Genomic DNA, 16,123 nt, shown 5'->3' on the forward strand with positions numbered 1-16,123 from the left:
TTTACTTCAAAAATTTGTTTTTAAAGGACCAGGTGTCTTTCCTGCCAGGTTTCATGAATCTTTGCCTGAAACTTGTGCTTGAACTGCCCCAAAAAATAACAACGGGGGAAAAAAAAAATCCATGTGGGTTCTTTGTTGCAGAAGAGAGAAATCAGTCATGAGGAATGCACACACTGGCACAGCTCTGAACACTTAGCTCCAATAATTTCTGTAACCACAAAAAAAAAAAAAAGCCTTTCACAATTTTTCTGTTCTTCCTGTTGCCCTGATGATACACCAGAATATAAGCTACAGATGAAACGGTCTTCTTACAATCGTTGTATTCTGGTAACATTAGAAGGGAGACTGTTTTGGGATATCATGTGGAAATGTTTTGTAATAAGTACACGGTTTATTTACATGAAGGAAATTATTTTTTGGATGTTCAAAAAGTTGCAACTCTCTTGAGAACCTCTTCCCTTCATTGTGTAATACATATTTGTTTCTGATGTATTTGTACAGTGACAGCCCAAAGCTTGTACTGAGGACAGGGAATGCTGAATGGATATTTCCTTGAAATCTATATTAAAAAAAAAAAAAAGCAAGCAAACAAACAAGAAAAAAAATAAAAAGGAAAGTACAATATAAGAATGAGAATGAAGACAAGTATTCTTCCTTTCTAATGATTGCATAGATTTTTTTTTTTTTGCGAGGACAAATGGAATATTTTCTCTAAAAAATTACTTTGTAGACACTTTTTTGACTAGACAGATTTTTTTGCAGAATATTTTGTTGAAATTTATGTTTTTCATCAAAAACCTGTAAAATGTTTGTTATTATAGTAAAAAAGAAATGACCTCTTGAGAATTTGTTCAAGAATAACTGTATTCTCATTTTTCTTAATATGTGGGGGGGGGGGGGGGGGGGGGAGAGATTGAAAGGAGAAAAAGTTAGTACTTCTTCAGCTAACTTTAATTCCAGAATATAACATTTAGCAAATTTGAGTTTACAGAATTAGGGTTAAATCAGTCTATCTAAGAAATAATATTAGGTCCCTATTACTCTTCACATTGAAATCAAATTGTTCTTCTCCCAGCTCCAATTTAAAAGAAAACTATACAAAAAAGGGTGCTCAGCCCATGGCATTAACAAAGTTTTTTGTGTTTTTTTTTTTGTTTGTTTCCCAGAAGCCTCATGAACTACAAATTACTTTCTTAAACCAACATGAAAAAGAGGAGTTTTAATTTTGATTATTATGGCAGCACGTGTGCTTCTGAAATGTCGTCAGCAGAGCTTTGCATGTTGAAGACTAGCCTGACTTTACAAAATTTTACAGTTCTCTGCTGTACTTTTTTTTTTTGATTACTTGTTGTACATTCTTCACAGTTATAAGAAAAAATATTCCAAAAAAGATGGCCTGGAAAATTTATGAAAGTATTTGCTCTAGCTTTTGCGTGCCAATACCAGCTGTGAGGGCTTTGTTACCGGAACAAAGTAGATTATTAAAAAAGAAAGCTAGAGATTGAAGATGAAAAAGTTGTAAAAGAAGCTCAAATGTCAAAGGCAAGATTATTGTACTATGCTTTGATTCTCTGGATTTATAGGTAAATCATATGCCTAATTCCTTCCTGTGCTTAGTCCTTGTTTCATGTACATTTAGAACGAAGTTGTTTTGAAAGACATTCTTACTTTCTGTTCAGTAAGTATGAAGTATTTTGCCACATTGTGCTTTAAACGTTCACAAGGGCACAAAGACCTGTTAGAATATAGAAAATTAATTGCTATGTTTCTGCTCTGGAAAGGGCACAGACTTTGTTATCCATATTACACCCTCGACTAGCATCCAGTATTTAAAACATATTCAAATTATATTTGTTTAATGAGTCATAATAGATAGAGTGGGAAAAAATATGAAGGCTGTGAAAGCAGAATTAATAATTTACATTTGATGCAAAAGAGGGAGCAATGAGATGCAGAAAGAAGAATGATATGGTCAAAGCAATGGTCAGAAGAGCACTCTCTGCAGCTGCTTTCTGAGGAACATCAGCCTAGCAACCCTATAGTCATCTAGGCAAGTAGCGACACTGCTGTAGTAACTGAGGCACGTAGTAAAGACAGCTTGGGCTAGAACTTTTGTTAGATGTGACTGGTAAGAATGCATTCTAAAATGCTAAATTATCAAAGAATGTGTGAGGTTTAGACACAACCTGCCTGTAGGTAAAAGGGAAAGTTCAGAGTGGAGATTAAATTGATACAATTCCTATAAAAGCCCCTATGCTGTTGCGCAGCCTCAAAAAATATTTTACCAAATCACCTCACTTTCACCTCTGGAAGCAAAAGAGATGTGAAGACAATCTCAGTAGATTTCTATGACAATGTAAACACAATATTTTTCATATACTAAAATATTAAACAAGTCTGGGGAGATTCTTATTCCCTCTTCCTAAGTCCCAAATAAATTGAACATTAATAAAGTATTAATTTATTGGAAGGAAGGAAGGAAGGAAGAAGGAAGGAAGGAAGGAAGGAAGGAAGGAAGGAAGGAAGGAAGGAAGGAAGGAAGGAAGGAAGGAAGGAAGGAAGGAAGGAAGGAAGGAAGGAAGGAAGGAAGGAAGGAAGGAAGGAAGGAAGGAAGGAAGGAAGGAAGGAAGAGGAAGGAAGAAAGAGGAAGGAAGGAAGGAAGGAAGGAAGGAAGGAAGGAAGGAAGGAAGGAAGGAAGGAAGGAAGGAAGGAAGGAAGGAAGGAAGGAAGAGGAAGGAAGGAAGAGGAAGGAAGGAAGGAAGGAAGGAAGGAAGGAAGGAAGGAAGGAAGGAAGGAAGGAAGGAAGGAAGGAAGGAAGGAAGGAAGGAAGGAAGGAAGGAAGGAAGGCTTTAATACCTGGTAATATGAGTACCTAAAATCTGAAAATGCAATCACCAGAGTTGAAATAACTATTTAAAAAACAGAATTCTGCTCTGTGCAAAACATGTGTTAGCATGTTCAACTTAGCAACACTTAAAAATTGTTTCGTTTAGCTCCTAGTCATGAAAAGCTGTACTTTCAGTGGCTTGTGCAGGAAAGTCAGGTATGCCAGAACTGCGCAATACAGGTTCCATTTAGTTGTTGCTAGTTGCAAATGATCAAAACGTTAGTCTGCTGTAATTTATTCCTGATGTTTATTCTGGAGTAACGTTGCTGAGATCAATATTGAAACTCTTGCATGAACCACCTTACCTTTACATACTTTAAAAAATATTTCAAAGTTCACAACTTCAATCTATATTTTTGAAAGAGAAATATTTTTGTACACTGAAAATATGACTTGCAGACTAGAAGTGGGCAAAATTATTTTTTCTTTAATGTATATGTACTTTTTCCTTGTAGTAATATAAAAAAGTCTGTGTGGGAATGGCACATAGTTACTGCTTCCCTCTTAGAGATGCAGCCTGGTAGCTGATTAGAGCAATAGCAAACATGAAAAGATCCTTCCAAGCGTTGAGAAAAATCCTCTGTTAGTATGTGTTTAAAATTAAAATGCATGGAGCTTTCCAGATCAGTCAACACTACAAAAGCCAGGAAGAAAAGTTCAAAAGTTCTTAATTTAGTAGAATTTGCTGCTTTTAGGCAATCTCTTAGCCACCTAGCAACAGCACAAAGGGTATAATTCTTGGAAACTTAAATTCACGCTGGCTGAATAAGAGGGAAAATTGTAAACCTGCAAGATAGCTTGAGGACATTGTAACACCAGGGAGTTTTGTGGGTTAGAGTGGTTAGGACACATACCAGGATGTAGTTAGTACATAATAGAAGTTATCTGTCTTTCCTACACGATTTATGTAATAACACATTATCAAATACAGATCTCCACCATCCTCACTTTTCCTCCCACCATAAGCACAGGCCTATATGCATCAAAACTTTCCTCAATGCAGTGAAAGTTCAAAACTCTTAATAACTTGCTTGATTTTATATAGATTTTCCAAAAGTCTCTAAGTCCCTTACAACTTTTATAAAATATTGTGCATTGTATTAGATATGCTCAACCTGTAGCATCCAGGTACCTCCTAGAGAGATCTCTAGTGATGAGCTGATCCTAAGCAATGAAGTTTTGATAGCCAGACATGCAGAGGTAATCTTAGGATATGAGAATACTATATTCAGACAAGGTACTGTTTCCTATTCTTCATTTAAATCTAGAATGACAATCTGAAAGGTAAGTAAGAATATCTGAACCTAGAGTGTATTAACAGTTGTTTGATGTCATATATATAATTTATGGGCCTATGAATGGATATACCAAGATGTTTTTAAATTCAAAAAGGCAGCTACATGAATGTGAAGAAGAGGGGGCTGTAGCACAGGAATCTTTGCAAACCTTGTGTTTATGTTTCCTTCACTGGTATGTAATTCTTCAACTGTTGTCAAGTTTTGTTTTTATTGAAAAGTATTTCTGTGAATTTACACCTATTCCTTCCTGTTATGAGTAAATCAGATTCAAAAATGTTATGATTTTAAGCTTTTCATCTATATCTCCTACTCTTCAGCATCTGGAGTTCATAGGACTAACCCTTCGGGGAACCCTCATACTTTGGCAAGCATCCAATATCCAACATTAATTAACATCCTCCCCTGTAAAAACCTCTCTCATTATCACTCAATAAGCATCCTCTCCTACAGATACATTTCCCAGATCCTAAACTTGTCCCTGTCGTAGACAAAACTGTCTCCTGAATTTTAAGTGCAATGATGTTTATAGTCTTGGGGTATTCAGAGGTAAAGTCATTCAGAGGTAAAAGTGCTCTTAAGACATTTTTCTTCATTTAGTAATAATAAAATCTTCCTATGGTAGAAACCTTATTTCACTTTGACTTTGTTTTTAAAGAGGGAATAGAAAATCAAAATAGAAATATAGCATATTTATCAGAGAGGCTGAATGTTTTTAGCATCTCAAGCACTTTTGATACTAAGATTTCTTAGTAGAGGAAAGAAGGAGAGGAAATCCAACTGAAGAGATTTTTTTTTTTTCTATAAGCATTCTTATATGCCAAAGTAATTTTCACTGTATCTGCTAAATTATGTCTATTTGCATATACTCTTATGAATAAGATTACAGTATCTTCATATTAAAACATAAGTTATTTTGATCAGACTAAATATAAGTCTCACTTTGATTTTGAGAGCTGCAGTGGGGTTGGTAAAGTACTAAATTCAGGAATATACTATTCCCCTTGTACAGGGAATAAAAGAATATTTACAAATTTCAGAAATATTTTAGACTGTAAAAGAAGGGCATTATACCTAGATCACATATATGATGATTCTTTTGTACTACTTGTATTCTTAATGCAAGAATGAAAATATTAATTATTAATGTTTGAGTGTATAAAATTCCACAAACCTCTAGCTGAACTCAACTGATCATTTCATATGTCAGCCAAAAGCAAACACAGAAGTTTTAAACATGACAAATTTATTTTTAAATTGAAACACTTGGTGAAAAAAAAATCCCTATTCTCTCTCTATATATGTATCAGCAGCCATGCAAGAAATTTTATTGGGAGATGGTTCAGTTTAGGTTGCATATACTTCTGCTGTTTACATAACTCTATTGCTTTTTTATGAAATGGGAAACATTCCTGAAGAGTTCAATTTCCTCTGATGCTTAGTGTTCTGTTATCTCATATATATTCTTAATGACATGATGATCATCTGTCTTGGGAAAGACTATGAAGTCAGAAACATGAAAATCAAGATGCAATAGGATTACTTAATCAGAAATAAACATCTTGATATCATGAAACTTTTCTGAATAAGAAAAGATAAAGAATAAACAGAAAATAATACAGGAAATAGAAATTTTAGGAAAGAGTTTTACATAAGCATCAATATACTGTGTATTTTCTTTCACAATAAGCTGTGTCTTGTTTATTCTGGAGAATAGAGATTTTGTCCTTTCATTCTCAAATTAACCCAGCTCAGGCAAACTGAATTTATTATTTTATCTGCATCAACATCACTTTTCAGATGGCTCTTGGGTAATGGAAGGTTATGAGCATGCTTTTCTAAGTCAGCTATGTATGCTTGTATATGTGTTTACATATGTCTAAAGGCATATAAAAATATTCCTTTGTCTTCATTCCCCAGAAGTCAAATCTTAGCATAACATCCCTTTTCAATGTCTTATCTTTTTGACTTCTTGTGATAGTTTTCCTTTTCATTCATAGCTACACCCTTGTTCCATTCCTTCCCTATCTAAAAGTACTTTTGCATGACTAACACCTTCTTTGGTAGATATATAGGCTCTATATAGCTTTATCAATTTACCTATATCACATTTGTTCAGCAAATCTAAAAGAAAATTCTTACAAAAATTGAGAACTCAGTAGCAGTTTGCTGTGCTTCAGCAGGTTGTAACCCGCAGTAATTCAGCAGCTGTTACACCAGCAATCCTGCCTGCAACTGAGGTGGGAATCTCTGAGATCAGTAGGACAAACAGCTGAAATGGGAACTGTCATCTTCTCCCATTGTAAACTCATTTTAATAATGAATTGGATGTGTCTGTCTTGTCACTCTCTGGGCTTTATATTTTCACCAGATGACAGGCTAGATGCTTCAAAGCATTTTATTTTCTTAGTTGGGAATACTTTTTCATGGTATACTTTGATATTTAAACAATCCCCCTACTTTTAGTTTTTAAACACAACTATCAGCATCCCTCCTCAAAAATCCACAGCACATGTAAGAGCAGATCCAAGGGCAAGCGTCTAGAAAAACGCAGTCATTCCTCACTGGAAGACATTGCCCAGACAGGATGTGAAATTTCCGTTGTTTGGCACACATGATACTTGTCTGGAAAATGCATTGAATGAGTCTACTATGACATTATTTAAAGTTGCATGCCACCTTGTAGGGTTTCTTCTCAAAAATGTATTTTGCACAGCAGAAGTTAGCACTTCGAAGACAAAATCAGATTCTGAGAAAATGTCTCAACTACTACAAAGTAATGTTTTCATTTTTGTAGAATACTGTTATTGTGCCACTGGGGATAAAATACTTTATTTGTCCATTAAAACAGACCAGTTGTGATTAGAATAAAGGGCTCATTTGAAAAAGGAAGAGGAGAGAAGTAAAAAATAGGGGATCAAATAGACTATAGCTTTTCTAAGCAGAATAAGCAACATCTGAATCAATTATAACCCTGCAAAATAAATTCTTTTCTAAAAAGTAAAAACAAAAGGCAACTCTTTCACTATTATCAATCAAAGCAAACAAAATAATTTAATTTCTGTATTTTGAGCCAAATCAGCATTTAGATACACAACTACAAAGATAACATTAAATAATTATCTATGTATAAAGGCTCCTTGAAATTCTAATCTCTACAGCTCCATTAGCTAGATGGTACATATTCAAAAATGTTTAATGAAGATGTATTTCTAATTTATAACATGATTGTTTAATTACAGGACAGTGAATGTAATTACATTTTCTTTTTAAGGATAGAGCTTTCTTACAGGCCAGGCATTAATAAAAGCACTCTCTTTATACTCTTTTGTATAGTGCACTTACAGTGCAACTGCTCTGAATTTTGGTATATTACACAGAAAGTGTTTGTATAAAATAAAAGGAATAGCAAGCACTATAACGAGTTTATTATATGTAAGTTTTAGTATGTTTTATATGTGAATATATCTCATTAATCTTGTCTAGTTGGTATGAGAGTTAAAATATTGCATTATTGGTCTGGGAAGAAACATTTTTATTCTATTCTCAGTGTGGTTCATTTTGGTGGTGGTGGTGGTGGTTTTTTTTGTTTGTTTGTTTGTTGGTTGGTTGGTTGGTTGTTGTTGTTTGTTTGTTTGTTTTCCCAGCACTAATACAGTCTTTGAAGCCTCACCCTTCCATTTCAGTGGGTTCCAAAGACACATTTCCCAGATTGCTTTCCTATATTTCTAGAGCTCTGTGGTCTTACTTAAAAAAATTTAAAAAAAAAAAGAATAGGGAAGGTACATGTAAAAAGTCAAAAGAAAATTTTGGAAATAAGACCTTTGTATGTACAAAAATTCTAGCATTATCGCTCAAATTATGATTATTTGCATGTGCAGCCACAGTAGATGATTGCCAGCACTAGCCCACTAGCTACCTGGCTACACATCTACTACAAAAGGGAACTCAGGACAAACAGGAGCCACATTTTGTGAAATAAGAGTGACCATAGCGTTTGAGTTCCATCTATTTTGGCAGTCAAAGAGCATACCCAAGAAGCAGTAAGAACAAGATAAACGTGTTTTATATGTACTCCAAATACTCTTCTGACCATATAGGAGAAATGATCACAAATGGCTCTCAAACCCAACTATCAGAGAAGACCAGCACAGCCATTAAGCTGGCTTCATTCAAGTAGTAAGCTAATAATCACCTGCAAAGCACCATTGCTCTGTGTTTTGCCGCAGACTCTCACTGAGGACATCCACCACCATAACTTTCTTAAACACTGTGGATTCGCACTGAGGTTACAATATGCATTACGCACCAGCTAAGAAAAGCTATTTTCAGTAACATCAGAAATGACAACAACCCTATATACCAACCCTGTTACCCAGTCCAATAAATGCTGAAACTTTTCTAGAGTTTTATCCACAGTTATCTTTTCCACCTGGTCTACTGATAGCTCTTCATAATAGGATTCTGGAGCTCACTTTCTACCTTTTACTGAACTCTCTTAGTTACAAGCTGCTGAAGTCAGGTTGACATCCTTAGTATTCATGTTATATATCTAAGCAACAGTGGAGAATTTATATAAAGTTATACAGCACCAAAAGCACCTAAGAAGAAGTAATAAATGTACAAAATCTCATATATGCATATATATAATCTACTATCAACTCAATCTCTTTAAATGGTTTATTTGCTTTGCTTAAGCAGCTACTGCAAATTCATTCTGTTTCCCTGCTGACATATCAAGCTATTTGGAGGAATGTATACAGCTAACTACTTCAACCACGTTGCATTAAAAACACAGAAAAACAAAACAAAACAAAACAAAAACCCCTTGTCACCAATAAAAATGCTTTCCAGAGACTGCATTTTTTCAATCAAAGTACCTCAGATTAAGATAAGATCAACAGGGATTTGGGTTTTCATAGGACCATGATGGAACCTTGAATCAGCCAAAACTTTGCAATCTGACCAGGCTTTATTTTGTTAAACCAAGTTCCTCAGAGAAGGCCAAAGGAAGTTTTTATTTCCAGAGCCAGGTTTTATTTAACAGGAACTAGAACAAAAGTATCTCAAGTAGCTGAAGACCAGAATTCATTGTGTATGCAAAATAGAAACAGAAGGACATGCTAACACAAGATCTTGCTCTCTGTGTTACCGAAGAGTAAGGCCTGTTCATTTTAGTCAAATTCAGTGACTTTTAGGGTCACTTTATCTCCACAGTTACAACTGGGTATCTAGGAAGGCTCTGTCACTTCTGAGTCAGGGCATTATCTTCTGCACTCTGCTCTCTTCAGGATTCTCCTTGCTGTCCCACAGGCTAACTGCCTTTTTATTCTTTTTATTCTTTTTTTTTTTTTCCTCCTGATCTAGCCTGCAGTCTAGAGCAGCAGTTGCTCCAGAGAAGAAATCTCCACACAATTCTGTCATCTTGTTTAATTTTTATTTATTTTATATATAATATATATATATATTATTTTTTTTTCAGGAGGTGTAATCCAAGACCTGAGCACAAACTAATTCTGCTTTAATTTATAGGTTTTACTCCACCGCCCCCCCCCCCCCCCCCAAACCCCAACCCCCTTCCCCTGCCCTTAGGAAACAAAAACTGGAGTACTTCTACATTTCTGTATTCAAGATACATTTTTGTTCATTTTTTTCTTTCCATAATGGAGATGTGGGGGTTTCAAATATCATACAGAAGCTTATTCCAGAAAAAGCTAACTCTCCTGTTATATATATGCTTAATTCCTTCAAAATATTGTAAAGTTTTGATTGGTACTGTATTTGGTTTATGTGGCAAAGTTTTGGAAACAAGGGGGCTTCAGGAGTGGCCTCTGTAAGAGCAGCTGGCAGGACTGCCCCATGATAAGGACTAGTTTCAACTGACACCAAAAAGGAACCACTTCTGGCTAGAGTTGAGCCAGTGAGTGATGTTGGTTGTGCCTCTGTGAGAGCAGATTCAAGAAAGGGGAAAAAACTGCAGCGTAGCAGCAGCTAGGAGAGCGAGGAGTGAGAACCAGCCCTGCAGACACCTTAGGTCAGTGCAGCAGGAGGGCAGGAGGTGCTCCAGGCATGCAGCACAAGTTCCCCTGCGGCCTGTGGAGAGGCCCCTGGTGGAGCAGGCTGTCCCCCTGCAGCCCGTGGGTCCCACACGGAGCAGATCTCCACGCTGCAGCCCGTGGAGGAGCCCCCGGCGGAGCAGGTGGATGTGGCCTGGAGGAGGCTGCGGCCCATGGAGAGCCCCCGCAGGAGCAGGCCCCGGGCTGGAGCTGCAGCCCGTGGAGAGGAGCCCACGCAGGAGCAGGGGGCCTGGGGGGAGCTGCCGCCCGTGGGGGACCCGTGCTGGAGCAGTTTGCTCCTGACGGATGGACCCCATGGTACAGACCTATATCTGGAGCAGTTCTTGAAGAGCTGCTGCCTGTGGGAAGCCCTCGCAGGATTAGCTGGGGAAGGACAGCATCCTGTAGGAGGGACCCCACGTGGAGCAGAGGCAGACAGTGACAAAGCGTTACAGAGTGAGTGCAACCCCCATTTCCCATTCCCCTGTGCTACTTGGGGGAAGGAGGTAGAAGAGGGTGGAGGGAGAGAGGAAGGTGTTTTTTGGTTGCTTTTAATTTCTCCCTGTTCTAACTCGTTAGTAGTAGGCAATAAACTACATTAATCTATGTTGGGTTTGTTTTGCCCGTGATGGTAATTGGTGAGCGATCTCCCTGTACATATCCCAGCCCTTGAGCCCTTTCTCACTGTATTTTCTCACACAGTTCCTTTGGGAGGGGGGGATTGAGAGCACGGTTGTTCAACTGCCCAGTAGGGTAAAACCACCACAGGTTTCCCAGTCCCTCTTTTTCCTCTGGTTATCTATTCCATGTTATCTGCAACCTCCCCCATGTTTTCATTCCTCTTTCTCTCTGTTTACCAGGAAGTTTTGAAACAGCCATCTTGACGAAATTCCAAGATGGCAGAGGCCATTCTCTATGCTATACTACTGGACATTGTTTTGGAAATCTGTGTATAATTAACAATGTTTTCTGGGAGTTAAAGTATTCATATATGAAAGTCTCTGCATCATGTATGAAAGTGCCTGTATTTTCTGAATATGTTATTTATAACATTTTGTCAATCAGCAATGGCTACATCTCTCATGAAAAGATACAGGTTCTTCAATAACTGAAGTTTTGTCAGTAGGCTTATTAATGTGAGTTACCTAGAGACTAAGAGACAAACCTCAATGTCTGGTCATGACTAAGACAGATACTCTGATAAGACAGTCACTTTTTTAGTAATTTGGCAAACCCTTTGGCAAGATCCATTAAAATACATGAAGGACAAAACTGTGATAAAGAACAACATTGTTTTCCTTGCACTTTAAGAGCCTCCTGTAATTTCCCAGTGGGAAACAGACTGATACGTTGTGTAAATGAAAACTGTCAGATATCTCAAGACACTTTCTAGTGACTCTTACATTCCACAACAGAACTGTATTTTTTTTTTCAACATAGAACATTTCCAGAAAAAATACAAGCATATATTTAACCCTTTGTTTAGCATAAGTAAAAAAAAATAATAAAAAAAAATTACCTTCTCTCTACCAAGATATTCAAAAAATAACATTATAACAGAAATACAGTACAAGTTCAAGCAAAGACAAGAATATGGCCTGTTATAAATCTCATCTGAGGGACACAATGCCTGCTGTATATAATATATCCATTTTCATAGAAATACACATTGTTAAACGTTGTGAAGCATGAGACAAAGAAGGGTGTCAGGCAAACAGGTTCTCCCATGTAAAGATAGATGAAAGTTACAGAAAATTCTATTCAATAAGTAACATTCTTCTCAAAATACTATTTCATTCAGCAACTGTAAATAAATGTATGTTAGGCATGGAGACATTTAAAAATACATTTCTACTGAGTGTCATTTCAGTCCATAGGAAAAAACAAACAAAAAAAAAACAAACAAATCCACTCTTTCAACAGTTCCTTTCCCCAATCTGAACTGCAAATCAATCCCCCATGAAACTTACTGGCATAAAGGAACGTCATCTTTGATGATGCAGGTTCCTCCATTTTTGCAGTATTCTTCAGGACAAACTACAAACAAAAGTAAAAACTTTGATGTAATTCCCCATCTCACCCCAGCACCACCCCCATTATTATATTTATCATTGTCTGATTTTCAAAATAGTAGAATGTTCACACCTGCCATTTTGGGTGCTCAGCTCATCTGAAAACTCTTCCTTTAGTCTTTGATTTGGTGATAACAGTGTCAAATATAAATACATTAATATCTATGAATGACTCTTGAGCTTAAAGAAAACCTGGTGCTTCACTTGAACAGGCTTCTAATTATTCTCAAGTTGTAGTTTCATCTGATTTCAGAAATGAAGCTTTTGTCACTTATTGCATTTTCAGACAAAAATATGAATATATGTAAGACCCCACAAAGACAGAACTTATATTTATTAACACTATTAGTTTAAATGCAAGTGTGACAAAAGAACAGATGCTTATTGTTTACCAGTTATCACCAACTTTCTAATTAATGATGCCAAGAATTTTAACATACATAGAATTACAATCTTGTAAAATCTAGAGAAATGTTTTATACTGGGTCTAGAGGTAGTTTTCTACATAGATACCTGTATGGTGTTATGTTTCTGATTTGTAGCCAAAACGGTGTTGATAACACACTGAAGTTTTAACTATTGCTGAACAATGCTTACATCAAGTCTTACTCTGTTTCTCACTCTGCCCCCACAGTGAGTAGGCTGGGGGTAGACAAGAAGCTGGGAGGGAACACAGCCAAGACAGCTGACATGAATTGACCAGGGAGATGTTCCATACCTTATGATGTCACCAATAAAACTGGGTGTTGTTTTGCAGGCACTGCCAGTGCTCTGGGATTGTTTAAGCATCAGTCAGCTGGTGATAAGCTTTCACATCACTTGCTTTTATTTATTTATTTATAGTTACTGAACTTTATCTCATGAGTTTTCTCACTTTTGCCCTACCAATTCTCTTCTCTATCCCACTGCAGGGGATGAGCGAGCTACTGTGTGGGGTTTAGCTGCCTGCTGAAGTTAACCCACAACATCAGTCCTGCAAAGAGCAAAGTGTTTAAGTAGAGGGAGATGTCACTCATATACTGTTTTCAGCTTTTGACATCTCTTCACATATTCCATACTGTCAGGCTTAGCTCTGGTACTGGGTCTGTCTGTGATGTTAACTTTCCTTGCAGCAGCCCATACAGTGGTGTGCTCTGCACTTGTAGCTGTACAGAAGTTTAGTTTTACTCCTCCACAGTGAGAAAAACTCCAAATGAAAATGAAAAAAATGAATCCACTTTTTTTTTTTTGTTGTTGTTTTTGTTTACAGTAACTGGTAAAATACAAATATTTTTTCCTGTTAAATTAATGACTGTCAAGTTGTATTTTCACTTTTTGCCCTCAAATACTAAAACAATGTGTAATCACAGCAGAACAGTATATATTCTTCTATGCTTTCATATGATATTTATGCATAATAAAAGCAAATGTAATACATTAAATTAAGTCTAATTCTTTGACTTTTGGGTATATGCCACATAAAATCATTTGCTGAGACAAATAAATATAGTTCTCTTCATTGTGGACACCTGCAGCTTTAAGAAATGTTGGAAAGCCAATTACTTAAAAGATATGCTGTCTGAAAAAAAAAAAAAAAAGTGGAAGGTTTGTAATTTACTGTCATGCAAGTCTATGAGTTTACGTTCTGTATTCTTCTACATTGAGCTAATTTCTGAATACATTCCTTTTCACTTACAATATTCTTTATCAATCATATTTAACAAGTACATATTCTCTCCGCATTGTGAAATTGTTAAATTTTGCTGTTAAAACATGATGTTTTCTCTCATATTCAAGAACACCCCCCCACACCCCCACATATATAGCAAAGACATAACTAACTTCTGGGCAACTTTTGTTCCAATAACTCAGAAATGCTGATCTTACTTAGGTGGGTTATTCAAATAGCTAAAATCAAGAGTGCTTTAGTAGTAGCATTTAGTAGTAGCATATTACAGAGACCTTTTTTTTTTATTTTTTTAAACAATGTGTTTATAGCTAAAGAAAAGCCCGTTGTGCACATGTTAACTAAGCATATTATTTTCCATCTTTTTCTCACTATTACTCTGTTTGACATGTTCATCAGGCAAATTCATGCCTGATGTAAACTGGTTAACAGAGGGAATTCAGTCTAGTTTGTGGGCTGCCTCTGGTTTCATTAATAAACCACTGTATTTTTGTGTTGCTAATGACATTTTTATGGAAAACTAAGTACCTGAACAGCTGGACTCATCAAGACTGAAATCAATGCAGTCTGCAATGCCATCACAACGCTGGGAGACTGCTATGCATCGATTAGTTGACGCGCATAACAAAGAACCATTGAAACAACCTGTAAGGGCTGGAAGGAAAAGTAACATGACAGTTATTGTCAGATATATTCCCTTTTCTCATTGTTAAAAAGCTATCAGAAAACTTTATTTGTACTATAGTTTATAATCTTGGGTCCACATGACCTTTAAAAGCTTTCGTCTTTAAAGTCATACAGCTTTATTATTGAGTAGATAAATAGGTAAACAAACACAGAATACAGATGCTGTTTTTTCCCATGTTGTATTTGTGAAAGAGAGGGGGGCATATTTACTTAAAACATTGACAGAATAAGATGCAAAATGCCAGTGAAAACCCGTAAGAAACTTATCACACAACATAGTCAACTCCCAGGCATAATCTAGTTTTAAAATTATGAAGTTAATTTTTAAACACAAAACAAAAAATTGACTTAGTATAGTTTCCTCCTAATACAAGAAACCAAATACTGAGATATATTTAATGTATAAAAAGCAGAAAAATATTATACTAAAAAATGGAACTTGCACACCTTTATTATTCTTGGGCATTCAGTTGTCTTTTCTAAATTTTTGCAGAAGAATTATGAAGGGGAAATCTTGATGGGAATCATGTAAGCCTCCGGGTACTGATTTATTACTGACTCACTGGTCTACAGGAAATACCCAATGGTCCTGCATCGTCCTGTATAGCATTGTTTTGTCATTTTATCTAACACAATGCTGCCTTAAAGTATTACTTTTAAATGCTTTTATTTAGGTAATATGAGCTGAAATCTTTCACCATAAAACTAATACAAATCAGAGGGAACTCTGACTCCATTAAAGTTAGATGTATTCACATTAACTTTGGTTAGAAGGAGAGAAAGAATCTAGAAATATTAACAATACCCCAGTGCCAAATCTAAATTTCATACTACTTTCCTACTCCTGGGTTCAAGAGCCACTTTATACAGCAATGAGCAACCCAGCTTGAACAGCCAGGCTCTTGTGCTATAGGATATATCTGTTCCACCCTTAGATATAATATAAATCACTGGCCTATATACACTACAAGAGTAAGCTACGCTTAAAATGCTACAGTTCAATTTTAGACTGCAACAGTGGAGTTAAATCCTTCCTGTTCTTGTCAGTTTTGATATTCTTACAGAATTATGAAATTGCTCATCTGATTAAGGGTTTGTGGGATCAAACCTTTTAATTATGTGTACTGACCATTTCATAGAATCATAGAATCAATTCAAGATCATCTGGTCCAAACATCACCCTACTACCAATGTCACCCACTAAACCATGTCCCTAAGCACCAGCTCAAAGAAAAATCTGTAGAAGACTATTAAATTTTGTTTCCAATTTTCATTCATCTTTTAAGAACTTAAAAGTTTTGGCTGATTTTAAACAATCACAACAATGTTCTACAACTGGAGAAGTCATAATAGAGAAGAGGGAATTTGCTGCTGGTGACAGCAGGATAAAAACAACAACAACTATTATTTCCTTTTCTAGCACAGGTCCAAATGAAAGCTCTCTCTTTTACAATGGCAAA

General features: G+C 36.2%; 1 protein-coding gene across 2 annotated transcripts in view; it reads right to left on the reverse strand.

The window, feature by feature from the left end:
• Positions 1 to 16,123, reverse strand: part of MALRD1 (MAM and LDL receptor class A domain containing 1) — a 263,083-nt gene that overhangs the window by 34,705 nt on the left and 212,255 nt on the right. For both annotated transcript variants that reach the window (XM_066991641.1, XM_066991640.1), the window contains exons 35-36: positions 14,505 to 14,630; positions 12,209 to 12,275 (exon numbers count right to left, since the gene is read on the reverse strand). In XM_066991641.1, the coding sequence (XP_066847742.1) occupies positions 12,209 to 12,275; positions 14,505 to 14,630 (193 nt within the window). The remainder of the gene's footprint in view (positions 1 to 12,208; positions 12,276 to 14,504; positions 14,631 to 16,123) is intronic.

The sequence above is a fragment of the Anser cygnoides genome, chromosome 2 (assembly GCF_040182565.1).
Source record: "Anser cygnoides isolate HZ-2024a breed goose chromosome 2, Taihu_goose_T2T_genome, whole genome shotgun sequence".
In the NCBI taxonomy this organism is placed as follows: Eukaryota; Metazoa; Chordata; class Aves; order Anseriformes; family Anatidae; genus Anser; species Anser cygnoides.